Raw genomic sequence first — 26,013 nt, 5'->3', positions numbered from 1 at the left:
CATATGGTTAACTGTTAATTCTTGAGAAATATTGTAACATGACTACTGTACGAGCTTCATTACAAATGCAGACCTCCACAGACCCCAGAAAAGTTATTTGTTGGTAATCTGTTTCTATGAAGAATAATCTATTTAGTATTTTGTACCAAATGTGGTGACAGAGTTTAATTGTATTTATTTATTTTTTTCTTAATTTCAATGTGTAGGTCGTCTCTACGCCATGCAGACAGGAATGAAATTGGACAGTAAAACCCCCGAGTGCCGCAAGTTTCTCGTGAAATTAATGGATCAATTGGAGACGGTAGGGCTGTGTTATGTAACTCTTCCTATGTTTAGTAAAGTATATGAATTGTGTGCAATGTGGTCAGTTAACACTAAACCAGGAGAAAGATCTGTTGAGGCAGCTGAAAGAAGTAATTACCTGCTGTGATGATTCATGGGTTATTTAATGGAAACTGAATTGATACTCAATGTGAAATTATTATAATTTTTGTTTGAGAACTACCTGTACAAACGTGAAAGGTGTAGGTGTTTCATTTGATGCAATGCCAAGGCTTAGAAAATAAACTAATTTCTGAGTACTACATTTTTAACATGTCGGCAATGAATAGCTTTCTGTCCGCAGTAGTTGCTGTGTGTGCTGTAAAAGTCCTGACACTTGATTATTTTAGGTGGTGGAAACATACACAGAACAGTTCTTTTGAATAGTGTTTCCTCTTAATCCTGGGCCATGGTACTATTTTACAAACGGCTCATTTTCAGCTGTGGAAATGTTTCATACCTTTTTGATTTTGTGTCTTGGTTTTTTCTTTCAGTGATTGACAATTTAGGTACTGCACAGAGAGTAATATGCACTAGGTTATGCACCCTGTGTTAGGTACAGTACGTTTCCATCAGCAGAAGACCAAGAACAAACCAGTTTATTTGGCCCCTTAATCACACTTAAATGGTGGAAGTTGCCTGAGTGTTGAATGTAAAGAACATTGGCACCGTCACTTCTACAACTGCTAATAACTGTAAAGCATTTTGGCTTGCAACTTCATATTTTCAATGTTATGGAAACCCTCAATCAAAATCAAGTGGCACCCTTGTCTTTGACCTGTGACCTAGAATGGCTGCCATATTGGGATTTGTAATTTATTATTCTTTTTTATTTCCAGGTGATACATACCTAATGCTTTTGAGATTGTCTTTTTATACTTGTATATATAGTTATACATCAGAAACCATTTCAGGTGTTAACTTCATATTTGTGGGGTTATATGTCTTGGTGACCCATACCATTGACAGTGACCTTTGACCTAATATGTCCTGAACCAAGACGGTACACTTTTAATTATTAAATTACTACACAGATTCTTTCATTTTCTTTTTAAACTTTGCTGGTGTTGTAATGTATGTGTGTGTGTATAGGTAGATAGATAGATATAAAATAAATAAACTGAACTGTTCACTGCTAAATTATTTTCAATGATTTGAAATAGGGTCTTTATACTTGACGCACTATTTGGTGCGAGTCTCTCAATAAAGTTAAGTAAACCATTGTGGTAGGTAACTGGATTCGTAAAGTACAATTACAGATTAATTACCCATGACTAATTTCCTAGCTGATAAGAAACCCAGATCTTTGGTACTATAATATAATTGCCCATTTAATATTGATTCCTTTGTGGAAACAATGCTGATTCCAAGTTGGTTTTTGGTTTATTATCCAACTTTTTATTTCGTTCATAGCTGAGATCTGCAAAACATGATTTTATTGTTCACCTGAAGCATATTTAACTTTATACTTTTTATTTGTCTTTATTTTATTTTGGAATATAATGTTTATTCAGTAGTTCATTTTTCTATTCTTAATGTTACAGTTCCTTGAGTAGATAAAGGATTGCTATCGGAACCTGTTGGAAAAGTTAACTTTTAAAGAAAAAAAACAATTTCCTGTCCACTGGGTCTCTTTAGAACATGGTATAATTTGAGGACAATGAATCATAAAATGACAATAAAAGCATATGACCTGGCTGTCCACAACCCATCTTTTTTAAAAAAAAAAAAAAAAAAAAAAAAAAAAAAAAAAAAACTTGCTGACTTTTCTTGGGGCTTATTTTATTTTTTGCCTGAATTTATTTGTCTGCATATTTACAGTAATATGGTGATTTATAAAAATCTGAAAATATTAAATTCACACCGTAAATTTGGCACCAAAATAGGGAGAAGATACTGGCAAGACCACCTCAAGTCAAAACTGTGGCTAAAGATAATTTCTTTTGTGGAGAGGTTCCAAGATTGAGGTAACAATGAATCCAGCAAAAATGTAGAATGGAAGACACAACATATCTTGATATTGTCCATCAATTTGATTAGGTAGTTGATTATTTTATCAATGTTGATTTATCTGAACCCTCAGTGTCTCTGAATAGGCAAGATCTTGGCAGATCTTTTACTGGAACACTTCATACTATCTGTAAAAGACTCGCTTTCTAGGTTCTGTAGGATAGTACAGCGCATACATTTTTCAAGAGGAAAATTGTATGTAATTATGCTTGTCCAAACCCAGTTTAAAGTTTGAGGCAAAGACATTATAAGACAATAAAGAGCATATGTAAGACTTGCAAAGATGTTAAGAAAACTAAATAGTTGAACTTGTTGGGGCCATAATTCATTTTGGCTCCAGAGGCAATTGCAGATTAGTAAGAATCTTGTGTGGAAGCCATTGATACCTGAAATACTTCTCCTTCTGGCTTAAAATGGAGCTCATCCCTTCAGATTTGCTTGTGCAGCTGAAGTGAACTCTGTGGACAGAAGTTCCCAAATAATTTATCTACAACTGGAATTGTCAGCAACAGCTTACCTTCCACACAGCAGGCCTCATTGGAACACACATTTCAAGGTTTATGTCTAGTTAGGCCAGCTATCCTGAGTGATACATACTGTGGTGTATGTGTACCATACTGTATATTGCATCTTGATTCATGCTGACCATTTTTCATCTGTTGTGGTAACACATGACAGTGCCAATGCAGTTAACATTTATTTTTTAAACTTAAAACTACAGTATATAATATATGCGATGTGGAATTCGTATCGCACCACGCCCGGGACAAAAAGATTTACCCTTCTACTTTGCATGTCGGACAAGTACTTTTTTCAATGTTCTGTTGCTAGAAAAACTCGTAGATTTATAGAAAATAAATTGAGAGGTTTGTATGGTGGTGGTTGGCTGAAGTGGTTTGTCATGATACCCATACTATAGTTCTAATTTTGATTGCTCTGTAATTTTTGATGATACTCCATCATTCTTGAATGAAATAATCAAAAAGGACTGATACTCCATTTAGTTTTGTACGCTTATTTTTACTAGTTAGATACTGTACATACGGAAACTTTTAGTTTTTATAGTGAAGCTATTGATCTCTATTCTATGTTTTTCTTGCACATTGAATTACAAGGAACACTTTTTTTTTTTTTTTTTTTTAACTGGCTTGCAAAAACTTGGGATATTAGAGCCTCCCTACTGGACTTTTAACATTTATTGTAATTCCAGCCAAAAACATAATAAATAAATACAGGCATCTGGTTTTATTGCACTAAGATCCTACTGTTCAGTTCTAAGTGCAAACTTGACCCTTTAGAGTAAAGGGATTCCAGCAGAACACAATACTACCAATCAGGTAGGATTCACAAGATTTTAACTGCAAAGTACAGAGTTACAAGCAACCGGCTTTATAGTTATGTTCTTTGTAGGAAACAATACTGTCCCTAAGGAATGTTTTCTGTTGTACGAGAGAGAATTTACAGACATCCAGGAACCAATTAAGAATGTCTTGGGATTATCGGAGTATCTCAGCTAAGGCTTTACTATAGCTCCAGCAACATAAATAAAGTTGCACAGGAACACAAAGTATCTTGTGTATGCTTTTTAAAATACAATTTCATGCGTTCAAAATTTCAAAAAGGTATAACAATGTTAAAATGGTCTGTCCCTTTTCTGTCCCATCACACCTAAAATCAGAAAGTACACCACCCACTCAATATATCGTGGGTGTCAGGGTCCAGTACAAATCCAAGGCCCGTGATCTAGCGAGACAGCCATAGAAAAACAAATAGGCTAATAACAAATACTGTACAACCACTCCCTCATTTTGTAGTGGGCATCAGGGTCCAATATAAATCCTCTACGCAACCTGCTTTTTGGCAAATTTTTCACACAAAAAGCAGCACACAGTTTTAATTCATACTGCAGAGGGTAATTGCTTATCAACTTAATTCTCCAATTAATTTCATGAATCTTCCTCTCCTTTCTGAAATGTCCAAACCCGCTGCATTGAAAGAATCCATTCCCAACATAGGAGGCTTGTTGCTAGTCAGCTGACGTCGCTCCCCTGTGACTTTTGCTAGTGCATTGCTTAAACCGCTTCAGCAAGTAGATATTAATTTGCTTTGTGTTTTTGTGCAATTCGTGTGTGTGATAACAGTATCATATTAAGTGCTTTGTTTTTATTTGTTTTGTATATTTTTGTTTGTGCAGTATAAAATAAAACAAACAGTAATTTTCAAATTGAAATTATGTATGTACAGTGCAGCTAAGGCATGTGCAGTTAAACTGAAAACTGAGGTGCCAACTCCAGGACCGATGTGTGTCCGAATCCGCAGTATAGCAAGAGGCGATTTATAACGAGGGGTGGGTGTATCTAGAACACAACGTGCATGCAGAAAAGCACAAAAGCTTACTGTTAATTACTCTGATCATTAGGTAAAAACATTACTCCCCACCTTGTGTCTGCTCCAACTGACAGTTGCACCATGTTTTCAAAAATGATGCCAGAAGCTGTTTACTTTGTATTTGTAACACTATTGTCTGTTGTACCTGCTACAGAATCTGTTTTTTTATGCCCTGTAAAGGATGGCTTCCTTGATTTGAATGTTTCTTTTTTTTATTATGTATTTATTTATTTATTTATTTAAGTATCCTTGCCAATTGTATCTACCAGGCATTGACTAAAAATAAACAGCTAAAAGCCTTAAGTAAATTTACCAGATTATATCTGTGCCCATTTCATGAAGCGTGTAGTTGTGAGGCCCCAGTGTACAGATGATTTAAATTGGGGTTTCAAAATGTTTCCACCATGTATTATCCAGTAATAAATCATTGTTTGTTTTGAAGTAAAGTTTAATGGGGTTTGTCGTTTTAACAGGCAGCTGGTAAATGGTTTAATTGTTTTCAACATGCTGGCTTTGGGCTAGGATTAGATCTAAACAAGTTATTTTGTACCCTTGACTGCTAAAACCAGGAAAGTGTAGGCTAATGCATACTGAGGATAATATTCCCTTTTGCTCAATATTAAAAAAAAATACATTAGTACAGTACATTTGGTAACAAAAAATGTAAAGAATAATTAACAAATTGTTTCTCCTCAGTGTGATATTAATAAAGTTCTCAGCAATATCAATTTGTTTCTTGGTTTTACAGTGAAATAGCTAATTAATCCTCTAAAACGGAACTTTGGCTGCAGGTACCAAAACAAACTATTATAAACTTGAATACAAAGAGTACTGTGTTTTAGAGAATAGAGCAGTTAAAACTTTATTTCATTTATTTAAAATGTAGCCTAATACATCAGTAAGTTTTACTCTCAAAAACCCTCTCTCCATTCACTTAATCAAGCCAGTTTATAATTTACTCCGTAAATTGCTCAGAAATAGCATCCAGATACTATAAAGGGGAAAAACTGTTTTCCAACCAAAGCATACTATCCCAGGTAAAAGGGGTTTCCACGTGTCTGAGTGCCTCACCTGGTAAAAGCACAGCTGTGTGGTGTGCAGGGTGAGTCATACAGTGCAGGTTTGCATCCTAGCTGTGCGAAGTCACCAGTCTTAGCCGTGGATATCGAAGGGAGCGTCGCATTGGCTGTGGCGCTACCATGGATTAGGGAGGCAAAACCGTCAGGGACTGTTTCTTCTCATCGTCCTACAGCTAACCCTGACATCCACTCTCGTTCAGGTGTAAAAGGAAGGTGGCTCAGTCATGGGATCAGAGGACATACAGTGAAACTTCAGTTCTCCTGAGGTGTGTTGGGAATTGCTGCGGTTTGGGGAATTGAACATTCGAAATTGGGGAGAAAGTCAGGGATAAAATAATAGGGCACACAATTTAAAAAATAAAATAAAATAAAATAATATATATATATATATATATATATATATATATATATATATATATATATATATATATATATATATATATATATATATATATATATATAATACAGCTCTGGAAAAAATTAAGTACAAGGTTGTCCTGGAAGAAAACTTGCTTCCTTCCTCAATGTTCCCCAACTCTGAGGATTGGTTTTTCCAGCAGGACAATGCTCCATGCCACACAGCCAGGTCAATCAAAGTGTGGATGGAGGACCACCAGATCATGACCATCCCAATCTCCAGACCTGAACCCCATTGAAAACCTCTGGAATGTGATCAAGAGGAAGATGAATGGTCACTAGCCATCAAACAAAGCCAAGCTGCTTGAATTTTTGCGCCAGGAGTGGCATACAGTCACCCAACATCAATGTGAAAGACTGGTGGAGAGCATGCAAAGACGCATGAAAGCTGTGCTTGAAAATCAGGGTTATTTCACCAAATATTGATTTCTGAACTCTTCCTAAGTTAAACCATTAGTATTGTGTTGTTTAAAAATGAATCTGAACTTATTTTCTTTGCATTATTCGAGGTCTGACAACACTGCATCTTTTTTGTTATTTTGACCAGTTGTCATTTTCTGCAAATAAATGCTCTAAATGACAATATTTTTATTTGGAATTTGGGGGAAATGTTGTCAGTAGTTTATAGAATAAAACAAAAATGTTCATTTTACCCAAACACATACCTATAAATAGTAAAACCAGAGAAACTGAATTTTGCAGTGGTCTCTTAATTTTTTCCAGAGCTGTATGTGTGTGTGTAATAGAAAAAGTTTTCCCTGAGATGTTTTATCTTCTAATAGTCTAATTTGCATGTATTAAAACATTTGTTTAACTCTCATGAAATATATTTGCATAATGATTTTCCATTAATTTAATACTCGTTCGTTAACATGATAAAACCACGGAAGGAAACACAAACTTTACCCTGTTCTCCACCTGACACACTACCACACACTGAGGTGGTGGGATGGGAGGTAGCTGTTCAGGGATTCATGTGGTCCGCACAAAAAATTGAAGAATTTAACAATCGTTGTACTACAATAAAAACACTGATACTTTGATTTGAATTATATTTGAATGATGTTTTTTCTATCAGTTGTATCTAGAGTGCTCCTATATTAAGCATCCCATAAGACATGACAAGTATACAATAAATGATCACCTAGAAACCATAACTCAGCAAAGGGCTGCCATAGATTCAGAGCAGAGTTTGAATTTTTTTTTTTTTTTTTTTTTTTTTTTTTTTTTAAATAAATTGCCATTAAGGTAACTTGTTGGTTTATTTTCATTTCAATCATATGGACACTTTTGTCTCATCCCTTGCCAGCACTGGTGCAAAACAAATTAATACAAATACATTAAAAAAAAAAAAAAAAAAAAACACTCCAATATTAAATAGTTTACTTGTTATTGATGCTAACATTTGTCAGCACACATGTTGTTTTATGTATAGAATTGAATTATGTTTTTGCATAAAACAAAAGCATACAGGAATGAGTCTACTCTCACAATCACAACTAATCATCCCGTGAGTGGCATATTTCACTTGATAAAGCAGTTGCCCTCTCAATAGACAATTTGTGACATTTTCAATGGAGATGCAGAATCGCATTGTAAACCAGTTTAAGATTACATTTATCACCAAGTTTCCCACCAAAAAAGCAGTAACAAAACGCATTGCAACTGCAGTTTAACACTACTAGATTGTAATATAATTACATTGTAACTACAGTTTTAACACCACAATATAGCAAATTCACACTAAATGCAGTTTAATGTTGCATTTTATAGAATCACTTAAGTTCTAACTTTAGTGAAGAATAAGCAGTATGATTCTTTTATACGAAGATACAAAACCAGAGATCACCAGTACGTGGTTTGTTTTAACGGGGGACGTCTTTACCATGACCCTAAAACTCGCTCAGTCTTCTCTTCTGATCCTTGTTTCAGTGGAGTGTAGCCTTGGTGGCTGTAGTTCTCGTGTCCTCCTGTAGGCAGGTTGTGGACCAATGATACAATCAATGCTACTGCAGCACAGACAGAGGAAATGTGTCCTGACATTCCACCAGTCTGTCCCGATATTACCTCCTAGCCAACACAAAGTTCCCCATCCACAAGTTTGTGTATTTGCCAAGATAATCTTGTCTTGGTTACCGGCCAGCGATGCTTATGCTACTGATACCCTTATCCCGATCTTATTCCGTTCCTCCTGTATGTGCTGCAAAGCTGTGATTTAATTGTGTGTGGTGTACTGTCTCTAGCCAGGCAAGGTCTTGGTTCAAAGCTTGTTGATTAGGCCAAGGCACAAGCCAAAAACTGTTAACTCTTTGAAGCTCGCCTTCCATAGTGCTACCGGATTGTCTGGTCTCCTAAGGTGTCATAAAACTTACTAAGCCAAGCTACAGTGGCACTGCAGTTGTACCATTATTGTGTTAAGTTAGATAAAATGCTTCAAGAATAATTTTTAATAACATAACTTGTTGACACAATAGTTATTTTAAGTAAGTTTCCCAATAAACCTGAAGGGTTTATTGTGTTTTAAATTAATATTGTAAACTAAATTATTTTTGAATGTTAACTTTGATTGTATTATGATGTGTTTTATATGCTTAGAATTGTAATTTTGTATAGAGAATGAAACTGAAATTTATATGATTTTCTAATGAATGTACCTAAAGTTATATTGAATACAAGGTTTAATTGATAACTCTAGAATCCTTTGATAACGAAATATGGATGCATTCCATTTCTAACACACCCTTTTTGTGTGTATCAAATAATGTGAACCAATGGAAGGACAGATAAGGACTTGTTTACAGTATAAGGGAATGGCTATACATCGTTACTTAAACTCAACAGGGATTTTCATGGCTCTCTGGGTTCGCTCTTTCTTCAAAACCATCTCATCTCTTTTAACTCATCAAACTCTGAAGTTCTTCAACGTAGACGCAATGATGTAATCTTCAAAGCTGTCCCGGAGAAGATGGGCGCCCTCCGGAACGACGAAAGCTGTTGCCTATATACTTCACGGAAGACTGTGTTAAGAAGACTATGTTTTAAACATCACACCAACAGAATAAGTATCAAACTTATATTGTGTGTTTACAAATAACTGAACTGAAGCCGTGCTATTGATATCGTCACAATATGTAATGTGCATCTATTCAACTAGATGCTGAACATTGTACGTGCATACTTAGCCACTTGGAAGCTAGCACATGTATACGTAATGCGTGACTGAACCGAACAATTCGTCATGAACTACTAAAGACTGCTTTACTAATGCAGAACTCTATGACCAGAGAGCACATCAAATATTCAAATTATGAACATTTAACAATGCATTACTTTTCCTTAAATGTTTTTTACTTTGTTGTTTTTTTATACATAAGTTTAACTGTGAAAAAAGCCTAACCTTTTATTCTTCCTTTGAGAATATGAATAAACGTAGTAGTAATAATTTGGATTGTTGGGGAGATGGGGCCTGGGGTCTCGATCCTGCGATACCTGCAACGAGAAGAGTTATTGCTGCTGCTTTCCTTAGATTCTGTGAAGACAAAACATAGTTATCTAGTGGTTGTGGGATCTCGGCAAAGGTGAATTCAGTTGTGTCTTCTGGTTTATATGGTTTAGTCTGAAAAATTTAGTCATATACGTTTTTGTAAATACTTGAAATTGAAAACACGTTGCAATAAACAAAACAGAAGGAGTATCAAAACAATGTTCAAGAAAATTGAAAAATTTTGCCTTAATAACAGCCTCACAAACATGAGGCATTTAGTTAACAAGTTTCAGCAGGAAATCACCCGACATGTCTTCCCAGCTCTTCTGCAGAAATTCCCAGAGATGTAGAGCACTTGTGGGTAGCTTTGCTTTGACTCTTCTGTCCAGTTCGTCCCATACAAGTTCTGTAGGATTGAGGTCTGGAGACTGTGCAGGCCAGGTTATTAGATTGAGTTGTCCTTCCCTTTCCTCCTTTGCCAGACAGTTCTTGCACAACTTTGAGGTGTGTTTCGGGTCATTATCTTGCTGAAGAATGAAGGACTCCCCAACTAGCTGTAATCCAAATGAAATGGCATGCCTCTAAAGTATGCTATGTTAGCCATGCTGGTTGAGCTTGCCATGGACTTGGTTAAGATCACCAGCAAAGCAACCCCAGACTATGACACGGCCAGTGTTCTAACACCGTGTTGTACACATTTCTGACTGGGGCTTCAGACTGAAATCCCCTTGCTTTGGGTGACCATTTCATTGAAATTGACAAGATTTACATTTTCATTTAAAAATGTAAATGTTTGAATGCAATTCAATTATGACTATCAGCTTATATTATTACACATCATATAATGAAATAAAGTGTTTATAGACAAGTTTTATACAGTTAAAAGCATAGATAATTATGAAAAACCTGGTTTCAAGCAGGTGTACTCAAACTTGTGATTGGTACTGTATATCGTCAGAGTTCATATAATTTTCCTCCACATGCTGGGTTGCTTGTCTTGCAGCCTTAGTTCTGCAGTCTCTTCTTCCTAAATAATGGGTGTGCTCCTTTACCCCTCCTCCCAGAGAATTGCTAGGAGTCTGCCATAAGTCCCTAGAAATGAGGGTTACTTGCATTTAACCGTAGTTCTAGGAGTGGTTATATGATGCACCTCAAACAACCTGCCGACCTTCCCTGGCATATGGCACACAGATTCTTGCTTCCAGAGATGGGACCAGACGGCCGCATGGTTCTACCTTGGGCCAAGATGGCTGCCTGACCTGGAACTTCCTGCATGGTCAGAGTTCAGCCTCCTGATCCAATCACGGTCAACCCTACACAGCGCTGCCAGTGGTTGGGAGGGCAAATTACGACATGGACTCCTTCCAGTCCTGTCACACATCCACCCCCTCAGAGTGGAGCCATAGGCACACTCGGCCAACCCTAACTCCCCTAAATCACCACCCTCCCTTGAAAAAAAATCAGCATTTTGATGCTCCTTACCCGAACGATGTTTAACAGTGAAGTTAAAGGATTGCAGCGCCAGACTCCACCGAGTAATCCGGGCGTTCGTGTCCCTCATCATGTTTAGCCACTTAAGAGGAGCGTGATCTGTGACAAGAGTGAAGGACCGCCCCAGGAGATAATATCGAAGAGAGTTCATGGCCCATTTAATGGCCAGGCACTCCTTCTCAATAACTGAGTAGTTGCGCTCCCTCTGAGCCATTTTCCTGCTAATGTATAGCACGGGGTGCTCTACCCCATCGATCTCCTAGGACAAGACTGCCCCCAGACCGACATCCGAGGCATCTGTCTGGAGGATGAATTCCCTGTCGAAATCTGGTGACACTAGTGCAGGGGCTTGGCAAAGTATCCGCTTTATCATGTCAAATGCTTCCTGACACTCATCTGACCATTTTACAGTGTTTGGGGCACTCTTCTTAGTTAGGTCAATCAAGGGGCTAACAATGGTGGAAAACTCGGGGATAAAACGGCGATAATAGCCTGCCAGCCCCAAAAGTGACCTCACTTGAGCCTTGGTTCGTGGAACTGGAGTGTCCACCAAGGCCTGGACCTTGGAAGCCACTGGTTTTACCTGACCATTACCCATGCTAAATCCAAGATATTGGGTCTCTTGTTTGCCAAACGCGCATTTACCTAGGTTGACTGTTAGCCCCACCTCCCTCAGAGACTGCAGGACAGCCACCAATCTATCAAGGTGCTCCTTCCAGGTTGAGCTAAAAATAACCACGTCATCAATATACGCTGCCGCATACTGATGATGGGGACATAACACCTTGTCCATCAGTCTCTGGAAGGTAGCCGGGGCCCCATGCAACCCAAAGGGCATGGTCTTGAAATGAAACAAGCCATCCGGGGTAGCAAATGCGGTTTTCTCCTTGGAGCTGGGTGTTAATGGGATCTGCCAATATCCCTTCGTCAGGTCCAGAGTGGACAAGAACCTCGCCTTACCCAGTCTGTCAAGGAGCTCATCCACTCGGGGCATGGGGTACGCATCGAACTTCGAGATAGCGTTCACCTTTCTAAAGTCCACACAGAAACGTGTGGAGCCATCCTTCTTAGGTACCATTACCACAGGACTACACCACTCGCTCTGGGAAGGTTGCACTACTCCCATCTCGAGCATACTGGCCACTTCCCGGCGCATTACACCCCGCCGACTTTCTGGGATCCGGTAAGGCCTCTGATGCACTCGAACACCTGGCGGAGTAATAATGGCATGTTCAATAATGTCAGTTCTACCGGGCAACTCAGAAAAAACATCACTGAATTCCTCAATAAATTGGCCCAGCTCCTGTTTCTGACAGGGAAGTAACTGTTTCCCCATTGAAATCTTAGTTGTTTGACCAAGTGGCCCCACCTCAGGACCAAAATCCTCCTCGGGGATATCATTAGCAATAAACAGGGCCTCTCTGTCTCTCCAAGGTTTTAACAAATTTACATGATAAATTTGAAGTGGTTTTCGATAGTTCGGCTGCCTGATTTCATAATTGACTCTCCCTATAGCTCGAACCACCTCATAAGGCCCTTGCCACTTGGCAAACAACTTAGACTCAGCTGTGGGAAGAAGCAGCAGTACCTTATCCCCAGTTCGAAAAGTCTGAATTCGTGCTTTTTGATTGTACTGCTGCTGCTGCTAATGCTGAGTATTGCGCAGGTTCTCTTGAGCCAAACGACCGACTAATTCCAAGCAATCTCGTAGCAGTAGTACATATTTGACTACATTTTTAGACGTAGAGGTTTGGTCCTCCCACCCTTCTCGCATGAGATCGAGAATGCCACGGGGTTGTCTCCCATACAGCAGCTCAAACGGGGAGAACCCAGTTGAGCTCTGTGGCACCTCTCTCACTGCGAACATCAGGAAGGGAAGGAGTTTTGCCCAGTGTTTTTGTTCCTGGTTCACAGATCGCCTCAGCATCTGCTTCAGGGTCTGATTAAACCTTTCCACCAGGCCATCTGTCTGCGGATGGAACACAGAGGTCCTGATGGGATGGATTTTCAAAATTTTGTAAACTTCTTTGAGGGTATCGGACATGAAGTTAGTTCCTTGATCTGTCAGAATCTCTTTGGGCACCCCTACTCTAGCAATAATCTTAACTAGTTCTTTAGCAATGGCGACAGCACTAGTGGAGCGCAGTGGCACCGCCTCTGGATATCGAGTAGCATAATCCACCATTACTAAAATGTGCGTATATCCAGAGTCGGCGGGCTGCACTGGGCCCACTATGTCCATTGCTATGCGATTGAAGGGAGTACAAACCAGGGGCAGTGGGACCAGCGGGGCCGGGCGAACCCGTCCCAGCGCTATTCTCTGACAATCGGGACACTCCGCTACATATTTCCTCACATCCATTTGGAGTCCCATCCAATAAAACCGGGCCAGTATTCGTTCCAAGGTCTTTTCCCGCCCCAGGTGGCCAGAAAAGGGAATATCATGTGCTAACCTCATGACCTCCCGGCAGAAAGACCCCAGAACCAATAACTGGGTTACAGGCTGCCCTGTGCCCGAGGCTTGGGATACCCTATACAGCAAATGCCCCATCACGATGAAGTGAGGAAATGTGAGCGGCCCGCAGCCTTCAACTTCCTTCCCCTCGACAGACCGAACCTGCCCCCGGATGTGCACCAGAGTGGGGTCGTTACTTTGCTCCCACTCTAGGTCCACACCCCGGTCCCAGAATTGCGGTATGCCGAGCGGGGCCTCAGTAGCTTCTGCTCTAGGGATCTCAGTAACCCGCTCCCGCTGGTCACACTGGACACCCACACCCTTCTGTGTTCGTTTGACAGGCAAAGCAGATTCCCCCACCAGTCCCCATCCTTGTCTCATTAATGCCCCCTCAAGTTTCTCAGCCCTCTGCTCTCTTTTAGTTTTACGGGGCCGGAACCTGGAAGAAAATATGTCGGCCTGCAAGGGAAAGATCCGGCCAATTGGATCCCCCGTTGCGACCACCCCTTCTACAATGGGTGGCCGAGCCGCATTGACCTTAACTTCTGAATAGTAAGGCCAATCTCGACCCAAAATCACTGGGTATGGCACCTTTTTAGCGACGGCCACGACTACATGGCACGTCCGACTTTCCACAGTCATTCTAACTTTAGTGGTAGGATACGCCTTGGTTTCTCCATGAATACACGAGATGGTCACAGACCCCTGTGGCCGCCAAGGCGTACCCTCCAAGAGAGCAGACTGAATTATAGTGTGACTACACCCTGAGTCCACTAATGCGTGGGTACTCATATTACCAACATCTACATTAATAATGCAAGGCCCCTCCCGACCCCCTTCCCCTGTACTCGCCACCCTCTGCAGCCGGACATCGCAAGGCCACGTCACACTCCATCGCGATGGGACAGAATCTCGCAATGTGCCCCACCTCGTGGCACCGGAAGCAGGTAGGGGAAGGCGGCGCTGTGGGAGACGGCTGTTTGTCCCTTGGTCCACTAACGGGGGTCCAAGGATTCTCTCTAGCCCAGCTGGGAGCTAACCTCTGTCTCCACTTTGGAGGAGAGGAGATAAGGGACGGGGAAAACTGAAGGACTCGCTGCAGTCTTCGGGTGTGCTGGCGAAGGCCGATGCCTCACTGGAGCTGGACTGGGGTCCACCCGAAGCAGTGCGTCCTCGAAGGCCTCCGCCAGCTCGACGGCCATGTCCATCGTCTCGGGACTGTGGCGAGCGACCCAGGCTCGAGTCTCTGGTTCCAACACCTCCAGGAACTGGTCGACCGCCACAGACTCCATGATCTGTTGGGTGGTCCGTTCAGTGGGACGCAGCCAGTGGGCCAGATGGTCCCAGAGTTGCTGGGCCATGATGAGAGGCCGGGTTCCCTCCAGCCGCTTGTAACTCCGGAAACGCCGGCAATGCGTCTCCCGGGTGATATTAAGGCGCCGGAGGATAGCTGTCTTCACCTGGGAGTAATCTTGCCACGTTGCTCAGGGCCTGGTATGCTGCCTGCGCTTCACCAGTTAGACAGGGGGCTAGTTGGGCTGCCCAACATCCGGCTGGCCACCCTGACACTGTAGCCACCCGCTCAAATGTGGTCAGGAAGGCCTCCGGGTCATCATCTGGGGTCATCTTTTGCAGACGGATTTTGGGCATTGGCAGCACTGGTCCAGCTGCTGCGACCGGGACCTGAGCTTGGGCTTGGGCCACTACCAGGTTCTGAATGGCCAGACACATGGCCGCCATCTTGTCAGCCATCGCAGTCATGTGGGCTGTACGCTCAGCATCCCTCTGAGCATCCCGTTCTTCCCGACGCCGCTCTATACCATCACGGTGTCTCTCCTGATCCTCCAGAACGGCTCTCAGGGTGTGTCGGTCCATGCTCATCCCACTTTGACACCACCTGTGGGAGGGTAGTGGGTGGAGCTTTTGGGAAGGACCAGAAATGACAGCACACAGGAGCTGGAAATAGAGATTAGTCCTTAGAGCCCTGTACCATCAATGGGGGTGGGGTGGGGGGTGGTCAAGATTAAAATGTTCAGAATTGCAATATATTGGATAGAAAACAAACTATTTGTTACAATAAAAAAAAAAAAGGCTATAGTAATTAAACAGTTAATTTTTACCTCATGAAACAGTGCTAAAAGCTGTTAGTCCTCTATGTGTGGATTTGACTCGCTACTTGCAAAGATTCAGTAGTTTAAATGGAAGGTCTGCAGGCTCACATGTTTCTTGTGAAACTAAGAGCAAAGTTTGCTTCACTTAGGCAGTTTCAGTACTTGTTTTTCAGAAAGTGTAGAGCACCGAATGCCCTCTCGCATTGCAACCAAGGCTGCACGACAAGCGTCCCAGCGTAACGCAAGGTACACTGCTAGTGTTGATGGCATTTATTCTGTGGATTCAACTTCATCCATGGTTTTCACGGAAGCCTTACTGGCAAGAACTTGTCAAAACAGTGAAACATAAAAAGCTTTTGGGGGGCAGCTTTCTTGGAAATAATTCAGCACGTCTACTCATGCGCTTTGCATAGCTGCTGCTTAGTCGCCTGTTAAGCCACACAGGTTATCTAAGTTAATGTGGCATTCCTCCATTCTGTCTTTAACATCAAATTAACATGTGCTTGCCACTTGGACAATCACAAAGGGTTGCCAAACTTAAAACTCTCTCACAAAAACAATGGTCAGCACAATAAAAAAGCGAACGCGTATTATTACCTGGGCATTCTTTGTGACATCAGTGCTCTCAACAAGGCAGGCTGTAAGGGCTGCAAGCAACTTTTTCAGCTGTTTAAAATTGGAAATTGAAATTGATCCCACCGGAAGGTAAACATTTGTACACGTTGAAAGACGCTATGGGAAAACACACCACTACACTGTACTATTATGTGCAGCTGAGTACTTTATGCACTACAGAACAGGTCTCACGGTACGAGTTTACCTTCCTGCGTAGTGATTTTTTCACTGCAGTGAATCAGGTAGGGCATTAATAGCGGCGCTAATTAAGGAGTTGATTGGGGGGCTACTCGGTAGCTTCTGTGGCCGCACAAAATCACGCTGGTGGCCGCATGCGAATTGTATTTGAATACTGACTATTTTTAATTGTGGAAGCTGTTTTGTGTGGGGTGTTTTTTTTTTCTTTTTGCTAAATTGCATTGCCATTTGATTTTGCAGTTTGGTCATTAATGGGAAATTTTACTTACTGCTATAATACGTACAGGATTTAAAACTATGTACTGTATTACAGTCCACAGTCTTCTCTGTTGCTGCGTGCAAAAAAAATCTTAGAACCACATGACCACTCTGTTACATCTTGACACAACATTTAACCAATCAGAGTGTTGAAGGGGCGGGTTTTCTGTGTTAAGCACATCGAGAGGCTAAAATAATAATTAAAAAAAAAAAAAAAAAAAAAAAAGCTATTTTCGAAGCAAAAATAGTGACAATGAATGCAGGGGGTCAAAATAAGCCGACAATCAGCTCAATCCAACACCTAATACTATATTTGCGCCAGCTACTTTATTAAAAAAAAAATATTTAAGATTATTTTCGGGTATTCAGTCCATTTTTTCTCGTATTGTACTGTAAAGTGATTTTTTTTATTATTTATTTCTTAGCAGATTCCCTTGCCCAGGGCGACTTGTAGTTGTATACAAGAAATACATACTGATTACAGAACCGTTAAGAGCAAGGTACAAAATACCATGACTTCAGTCCTAATAAGAGCAAATACAAAACACGGTACGATTTGATATCGGGGTAGATAAGTGTTGATAGTTACATCAGGGTTAGAAACGAGTGCAAGTGAAATATAAGATACTACAGATTGGGTTAAGTGCAGGATTAAATACAGTAAAAAAAAGGGAGCAGATACAGTAAGTGCATTAAAGGAAAGTGCTATATTGTCCAGAAGGGAAGAGTTAAGTTTTACAGGTCTGAAGAGGTGTGTCTCGAGGAGGCTCCGGAAAGTGGCAGTCCTGACATCCGTAGGAAGGTCGTTCCACCACTGCAGGGTGAGGGTGGAGAAGGAGCAGGCTGCAGTACATAATAGCTATACATATGCACCAAAACAAGTGTATTCCTTTTGTTACGGTATCGTAACAATATGTACCAAGGTGCTTGTGAGAGATATTGGGGGTTCATGTATAGAAGCTGTACGCCTTTAAGTAGTAGTCGTGATGGGATATCAGCTGACATACAAATGCTTAAGTGCAGATGTGCAGGATTATAACACTCCGGTTACATGCAACAGTTATGATGGTGATCAAATGTGTGTGAGTACACATCAAATGGTTGCATTAAAAAAAAAAAATGTAGAACGGCGAAAAACAAAAATTAGATGTGCATTAACAAAATGCCCTGAAAACGTAACACAAAGAAAACAATTTAAATGAAGCAATAAGCTCAATAGTTAAGCTAAAAGGGAAGTGTAAAGGTTAATGTTTTGTATTTTGTATTTATTTATTTTTTTGGGTGTGTAAACCTACATTCTTTCCCCAGTCAAATCCTAGAGGGCCTAAATAAGCACGGTAATTTACCATAATAAAAAACAGAAATGAAAAATAAAATGTAGAACATAAAGTGCAACCAGATAGTCAATGAAAGACAACACGTTATTCAGATTATTTGTTGTATTATATATTTAACGTAAGGCAAGTTTATTTTTACGTTGAAAGTTTTCCCGGCTATAATGTTCTGCCACCCGGCTGTACGGAATTCCTGTGGAGAAGCCTGGTTCTGAATTAAAATACTACTAATGTTGAAAATATAGTACTGTACCAACAAAACCAACTACACTACATCTAAATGGAAGCCTACTTTTTTTAAACAATCCTTTCAGCTATATATTTTTATAAGGGTTGGAACGGGCCAAAATGAAATACAAATATGCGTCACGCTCTTTTAAACGTGACCTGAAGTCGAATATGTGAGTGCTGACTAGTTAAAAATCGGAGTTTAAGATGGAAATGAAGTTGAAACCAGTATGTACTTTACCTTGTTTCCTACTGATCAGTTTCACAATTTGTCTAACAATTATTACTCTCCGATTTGTGTTTCAGATGAAGAAAGAGTTGGGTGACAATGAGTCGATTTCTCAAGAGCTGGTTGGCCATGCTCACATTGAAAATTATGCTTTAAAAATGTTCCTCTACGCAGATAATGAAGATCGCTCAGGACGGTTTCACAAGTAAGAGTAGAGCATTTACAGAACAAGTGCCTGCTAGCATTGTTGAATATCGGTTATGCACCATGTTTTTTATGCTTTTTTCTGTAAATTTGCCCCTGCTGAAACATTTACAACTTTTAATCACTTGGAGCTTGTGCAGAAATAAAACCCCTTGAAGGACTTTATTTTCAAAAAATGTTGATGTTGTCAAGTAGAACCCATTGCTGGATAGTTTCCAACCTATTTACAAATTGACAGTACTAAAAATAAGATTGCAGGAATGCATCCATAATTTCAACCGTGTGTGTTTGTGTGTGTGAAAGAGAGATATAACTCTATTCATGATCCCTGTGCCTGCACTGCACCAACATACTTGTTAGTTAGCAGTGTAGTTTTATCTAGATTTTTTGTGAATTCTGCATACACTGTAGATAAGAAGCTGAATACAAACAGGAACACAGAGGACTTGTGTCCAACTGGGGGAAATTGAGTGGGGTCCCATGAGGGTCAGTGTTCAGACTCCTTTGTAATTTAATATAAATGGCCCGAAGGACAAAATGTGAGCCTGTTAAAGTTGACCCTGCAGTACTGATGATAACAATTGACACAATGTAAAGAAAGGAAAAAAGAATATTCAAAGAGGTTTGAGTCTGCTATGACACAATGGCAAAGAAATGTAATATCAGCAAATGTACTAACAGAATAAATAGGATTGCACTAAGGTTTTACACAACTTTTTTGACAAGCTATTACAAAAATATCACCACCAGCTCCCAAGTTTGCATGCATTTAAGGCTATAAAGGTTTTATTTCAGGCATGCAAAGCTATAGCCCCTTAGTTGTTTGCAGTCCTGCATTGTCATTGTAAATATCAGGGTGTAGGTCAATTTATATAGGTAGCCTCTGAAATATTTTAAACTAATAATTAGCACAAATTATTTGAAGCCTTTGCTCGTACGTGAAAGGAATAGTCAAACAATATTGTAAACCTAACTGATTTTGTGCTTGTACTGGCTTATTCCATTTCATTATTTGCTTACATTTTCCATTTAGGAACATGATTAAGTCATTCTACACGGCAAGTCTCCTGTTAGATGTCCTCTCTGTGTTTGGCGAGCTCTCTGAAGAGGTAAGTGGGTAGGTTTTGGAGGAACACTAAAACATTTTTAACAAGTCCTTTACAAGCTACACGAATATAACATACAAGCAGTGTATGCACGGTAGGGTTACCAGACGTCCCTATATTAGGGGCTTTGTCCAGCGTCCCAATTGAGGTATTGTCGGGATGCCATTTGTCCCGATTTTGAGTAAACGTTGAAAACCCAGGCATTAGGAAATTTCGTATATGTAGCTGCTGTACTGTCTCACGGTGCAACAGCATACTCTACTGGTTTAGGACATGTTGTTTGCATTGCATCTATGCGGCTCCAATCACGTTAACCTGCAACCACGTGAAGCGGTATGCGTCATGTGTTTTACTTGGTGAGTCTAGTTTTACTTCTTACTGGCAAAGTGTCATGTGGGCTGGTGTTGACGAGCCTGTCACCATAAAGCAAAACACACAATGCACGTACCGAACGCAGTGGGGAAAAAATCAACTGGATTCAATTGCATTTTTTTTTTTTTTAAATTGTGTACAAAAAGAGCACAGCATCACACGGTGGCGAGTTGGATGTGAAGCATCACACTGGTGGAACATTATTATTATTATTATTATTATTATTATTGTGAAATTGAAGCTCAAAAGTAAAAATGAAATTCGGCATGCGCTTCAAGGAGTTCTACAGTTATGTCATCAGCAAAAAAAAGGATGTTATGTGCATGGCCAAGTCATCCAGTTAGGATTAGGATTATAGTTAGGATTTCACTGACTATTCACGGACTTGTTTAAACATTAAATACATCTAGATAATATTTAGGTGTATAGCACTATAAAAGCCTAAAAACGGTGGTACTTGCTTCCTTACTGAAACAGAGTGCTGTAAGTTGCTGCTGACATTCTGTCTGCTGTGGATTTGCCCATACACTGAGACTGCACGTCTGCATCCACTGAATTGGTTGGAAGTGTAAGGCAAAGCTTTGCCAATTAGAAAGAGTCCCAAAACTCAGTTACACAAAGGTTCCTGGCATTCATTAATAAAGTCCATATATGCAGCACGTTCATTGTCATGTTGTTTGTCCCATCCAGGAATTTATTTTATCAGTACCAAGTCAAAACAAGAAAACATGCCTACTTGGGTCTAAAATTCTAACTGTGTTTAAAAAGTAAACAGCAGGTTGTTTGAACCGAGATAGCTGTGTTTGATTGTATGTGTAGTGCTGATTTAACTTGGGTACAACCAACAGGAATAGTTTTCTGTCTGCGCTGACTTTCCAGTTTGTTTTCTGAAAGCTGTTTTTGTCTAGCAGCCTCTGTAATAGTCTTTTGTTTAACGTGTGATTCTGAAGCTAAATACTACAGCGATCGATCTTACTGTCTTTAAGTCACAAGATGTGCAATACAGTTACCTCCAGTTGTATGCAGTTTCTTTGGTTAATGTTTTGACACGATCCTCAGCCCAAATATACTTTGCTTGTTTTGCTTTGTTATCCATTTTTGGTATTTAAAAAAAAAAAAAAATAGATTTTAGCAAACCTAATTCAAAACAATGCACCAGCAGCACTGCATGTCTCACCTGCTACGTGTACGGTACAGCAGGTCACAGAAAAAACAGTGCAGGCTGATAGGCTGATTTAAAACACTGCTGTCTTCTGAACAGTAAGAAGAAAGTTAACCGATTTGGGAGTTTTTTTTTTTTTTTTATCTACATTTTAGTTTTTGCCTAAGTGCAATATACACAGGAAGAAGGAATAAAAAAGCCTGTCTACAGAAGGAAGGTGCGTAGTTTGCATCACTTGCACTGTGCTGTAGTTCATTTAAACAAGGTTTCTTTCCTCCCCGTACCAACGTGTCACGATTTTTTCACTCTTGCTATCTGGTCATCCTAATGCATGGTGAGCTGAAACCCATAATTAAGTGCATGGTAAGTGCTTAATGTACTCCTGCTTTGCATTTAAGAGAATACATTGGTGTGTGTGTGTGTGTGTATATATATATATATATATATATATATATATATATATATATATATATATATATATATATATATATATATATACACACACACATACATACACACATATATATACAGTAAGGCAAAAGGTGGCCAATATCGGAACAGACAGTGTTCCATTGAGCACCCCTCTGTATGGGGGGGACAAGCATTTTCTTGCTGTACAAAGCTCACTGGGTGATATGTTTTAACACTGTGCCTTCATGCTGTAACTCTAAAGTCATCCCTGATTTACACTGATATTTGAAAGTGTTTCATAATGACTGACTGAAAAAGAGTTGGTTGCAGGAGACTTTCAGCTCTTGGCTTTCAAGAGGTGTTGATGATTTTTTTAAATCAGAAATGAGTTAGTCTATAATTTAAACAGACTGGCAGAAATGATGTGAGCTTTCAGCAAGCATTAATTTTGATCCGTATGAGGACTGTACAGTAAAAGTAGCATTCATCAAATCTTTTCTTGTAATCCCTCATATCTTTTCTTGTAATCCCTCATACCGTTGAACACTGGATTACATAACGCTTTAAAACTCCTAAAACTCCTCAGCTGTGGGTGTAACAGCATTAGGAAAAACATCTGATTTATATTTCCTATTCAGAGACCCCTTTAATCTTCATTTGGAAAGGACAAATGAGCTTTAGAACTTGTGTGAGTTCACATACAGTACTAAACTTTACACGGAAATCTGAAAGCGCTGTCATGGTATTCTGAAAGTTTTGTTTATTTGAGGTTGTAATTGCATGTTTATCACCAATAAGGCCTTCTCCTTGGGGTCACAGGTTTGAACTAAATGTACTTTTAAATGTGTATAATTTGAGTGTTCCATAGTTCATTATTATTGTGCATGTGAGACAAGCATGTATAATTTTATTTAAAGTGTTATGCTACAGTGTATGTATTTGTAATATGTCCTATAAAACCTTCAACAGTGGGATATTTCTTATAAAGCCTTATTAAGCCAGTCATGTGTTGTAGCTGGTTTTCTGTCACTGACATCAAATTTTAAAATAAACAGGAAAGTTATAACTGAGGCACGTGTTCACGTTTAATTTACTGCTGAATTTAATTGAGTGCAGTGGTTAAGCTCATTACCTAACATGATGTTTTTCTTCTCTATGCAGAACTTCCAGCACAGGAAGTATGCTAAATGGAAGGCAACCTACATCCACAACTGTCTGAAGAATGGAGAGGCGCCGCAGTCAGGGCCAATTGGAATGGAAGGGGAAGCATATGGTGAGAGCTGATATTTGCAATAAGTGGTACAAACAAACCATGGCTTCAGTTATCCAAATACATTTTGTTGAGAATTTCTCAAGCACTATTGAAACCTGTTTCCTCGCTGGATAAGCTAGTACATTCCTCTTGGTAAAGATTAGAGGCTTTCCCATCCATACACACAACTAATACAGGTGCATTGCCAGGGATGTGATTCTCCTTGTATTTAATATTTTAAGGGTGGATTTAAGAAAAAAAAAATCCCCTGCGATTTTTCTGTAGTCATTACCATGAATGAATAACTGGTAGTTTCATAACAAACATCTTCTGGGTGTGCTGTTTTTGACCTGACTGGGTTAAGAACTGACAATTCTCGAGGCTATATTTTTCAGTTGCTTTTTTAGGTCTACATCAGCACCGACCTATTATAACATACAGATTGAGTTATCTTTTCAGGGGAGCAAGAAATTGTTACACAAAGCCTTTTTTCTTTTATAATGTAGTTGAAATGTAGTTGTAACGGCTATCGCCTTACATCCAGAACAACTGGGCATTTTTTCTGCTGTACACCAGTTTTTTTGGTAATTTTCCATTGCATATATAGATATATATATTTTTTTTTAAATGGCATGAATTCATAATAATTGCATCATATGTCAAGTTATACTAAGTGCTGTTTCAGATTCCTGGGGAGATTTGCAATTAGTACCTCACCATCAGGACCTGATTAATATTATAACCTTTCAAATAATCCCATGTGTTACTGTTGTGTGTTGTATAAATAAAGCAAATGATTTTATCGTTAACATGGTCCAGCTATTGTAAAAATACAACTTTTACGGGCCCCAGATCTAGCTTGACACTAAATTATATAGTAATATATAGGCTAACTTCACTATAATGAAGCCCCATAGGAGCTGGAGAAATGTTCTATATCAGGGTGTTCACTATAATAGGGTTTGGCAAGTTGCTGCATCAGAATAATGAAGAAACACCCAACTTGAATTGAACAAATCAGTATATAGTACATTCATGGGGATTACTTCACATTAACATGCTCTTGAAAAAAATATCCAGCATAGATGGCTTTCTTTTTCGAGCTTTTCTCAATGCCCTGTTTGCAGTTGCCTCTTCATGTCCGTTTGCTGTTTGCAGTTTGTGTCGTTGCCTTTTGAATTAGCCAACCATGGTCTGTGTTTTCACTGATATAGAGCATCACACTCACACTGGAGAAAGTTCAGTTTTAGTCAGTATTGAGATCATTGTATTCAGGTTGATCCTGTAAATGAACATTCTAATAGTACTAATTTTCTTAGAAAATATCAGTTCTTGCTGTATGGATTGTTAAAAACGGGGGCTTGTTATAGTGAAGTTAGCATGTGTTAAGATTTTATAAGCATAACATGTTTGACATGCATATGTGTACAGTATGTGTACTGTACTAGTTTTTAATTCGAGCCACCAGTAACATGTAGTTGCTCGCCATGACCTGTATCAACTGTATGCAAAAGTAAACAATTTTACATAGACAGGCAGATGAACACCTAGCTCCACACTGTACACTCCTAGATTCCGATACTATCAATAGCTTGTGCTAAAGTAAACCCAGACCAATTTATCACAACTGGATAAGCAATTCTTTAGATATATGGAAAAACATAAAAGGAACACACAGAGAGACAGAGCCCCCATATACTCCCAGATTGTTATACTTTTTGTACAGAAATACAGTCAGAGTTGTGTAGCTGAGTATTAGAAAAAAGCACAGAAATCAAAGATTCAGATGTGCCAGAGAAAGCCTGTAGTCACTCAAACTGCTTTGCAATGGGGGTCTTATTTCCATCCCTACTATTTTCAGTGGCACTGACTTGCAGGGCCAACTAAATGGGATTTATTGCTGAGACACTGGAGAACTGAAAAGAACATGCAGAGGTATTCTTTGTTGGCTTCAGGCTTGTTTTGATTAAGTAGCCATTATTTTAAAAAAATGCATCTATTTTGTTTTTAAACATTAAACCATTCCCTGCGATACACAGTCAGCCTACACCTAAAGATGCTGTAGAAAAGCCATCACTCCTGCTTTGTTCATGCCTGTAATAAGTGTCATTGTTCCAAGCACACGCATTTGCTTGACTTTTCCATTTGCAAGTGGAGGAAGCTAATGAGCAAGGAAAATGGAATGGGTATGTGATGAAAAATAATATTTGTGATGCATTGAGTTAAATTTTTCTTTTTAAAAGGAATGTTTATTTAGACCTGCATTTACACTTTGAAACAGAGGCTTACATACCAGTCAGACATCAGTTTAAAATGGTAAGAGATACATGACAAGATGTTTATCTTGTCGCAAATGGTGCATCTCCAATGCCCTGCTGACTCAGACAGGAAACATTAATTTAGCAGTAAACATCTTGTGATGGGGATGTGTGTTTCAATTCAGGAGCTGGGCAGAGAACTAAAAACAGTATGCCATGTATTTTCAAAAAAGCAATAATAACACCTTTATATCCTCCAACCTTGTGCATTTTCCAAAGAGGAGTGTGGATCTTGAAGTGTCTATGCGGTGCTTTTCTTATTATTTTATGTCTTTAAAATAAACTTTTGCACATCCATCCAGGTCAAAATAAAAGATAACTTTTGTCAGTTATTGAATTCACAGTGCGTACTGTAGGTTAGGATTATAGTGTTTAAATGCTTGTGGTGATATTTGTTGTCTAAACATATATAGGTAATAATTGAAGCTTAAAATGTTTCTGAATTATTGATCATATCTAGTAGGTTATTTTATTTATTTGTTTTTGTTTTGCAAAATATGTAGCTTCCTCAAGGGAAAACCTTCCTCATTTCTCGGAACCTAAAGCATAAAGATGTTCTTAAATTCAGCC

The 26,013-nt window shown here is 39.4% G+C and overlaps 1 protein-coding gene across 2 annotated transcripts in view; it reads left to right on the top strand.

Moving 5' to 3' along the window:
- vta1 (vesicle (multivesicular body) trafficking 1) overlaps nt 1–26,013 on the top strand; it is a 60,888-nt gene that overhangs the window by 20,295 nt on the left and 14,580 nt on the right. For both annotated transcript variants that reach the window (XM_041252524.1, XM_041252523.1), the window contains exons 2-5: nt 207–301; nt 18,696–18,823; nt 19,856–19,931; nt 23,035–23,146. In XM_041252524.1, coding sequence (XP_041108458.1) covers nt 207–301; nt 18,696–18,823; nt 19,856–19,931; nt 23,035–23,146 — 411 coding nt within the window. The remainder of the gene's footprint in view (nt 1–206; nt 302–18,695; nt 18,824–19,855; nt 19,932–23,034; nt 23,147–26,013) is intronic.

This window comes from Polyodon spathula, chromosome 6 (assembly GCF_017654505.1).
Source record: "Polyodon spathula isolate WHYD16114869_AA chromosome 6, ASM1765450v1, whole genome shotgun sequence".
NCBI classification, from domain to species: Eukaryota; Metazoa; Chordata; class Actinopteri; order Acipenseriformes; family Polyodontidae; genus Polyodon; species Polyodon spathula.
This window is presented reverse-complemented; position numbering and strand designations above follow the sequence as displayed.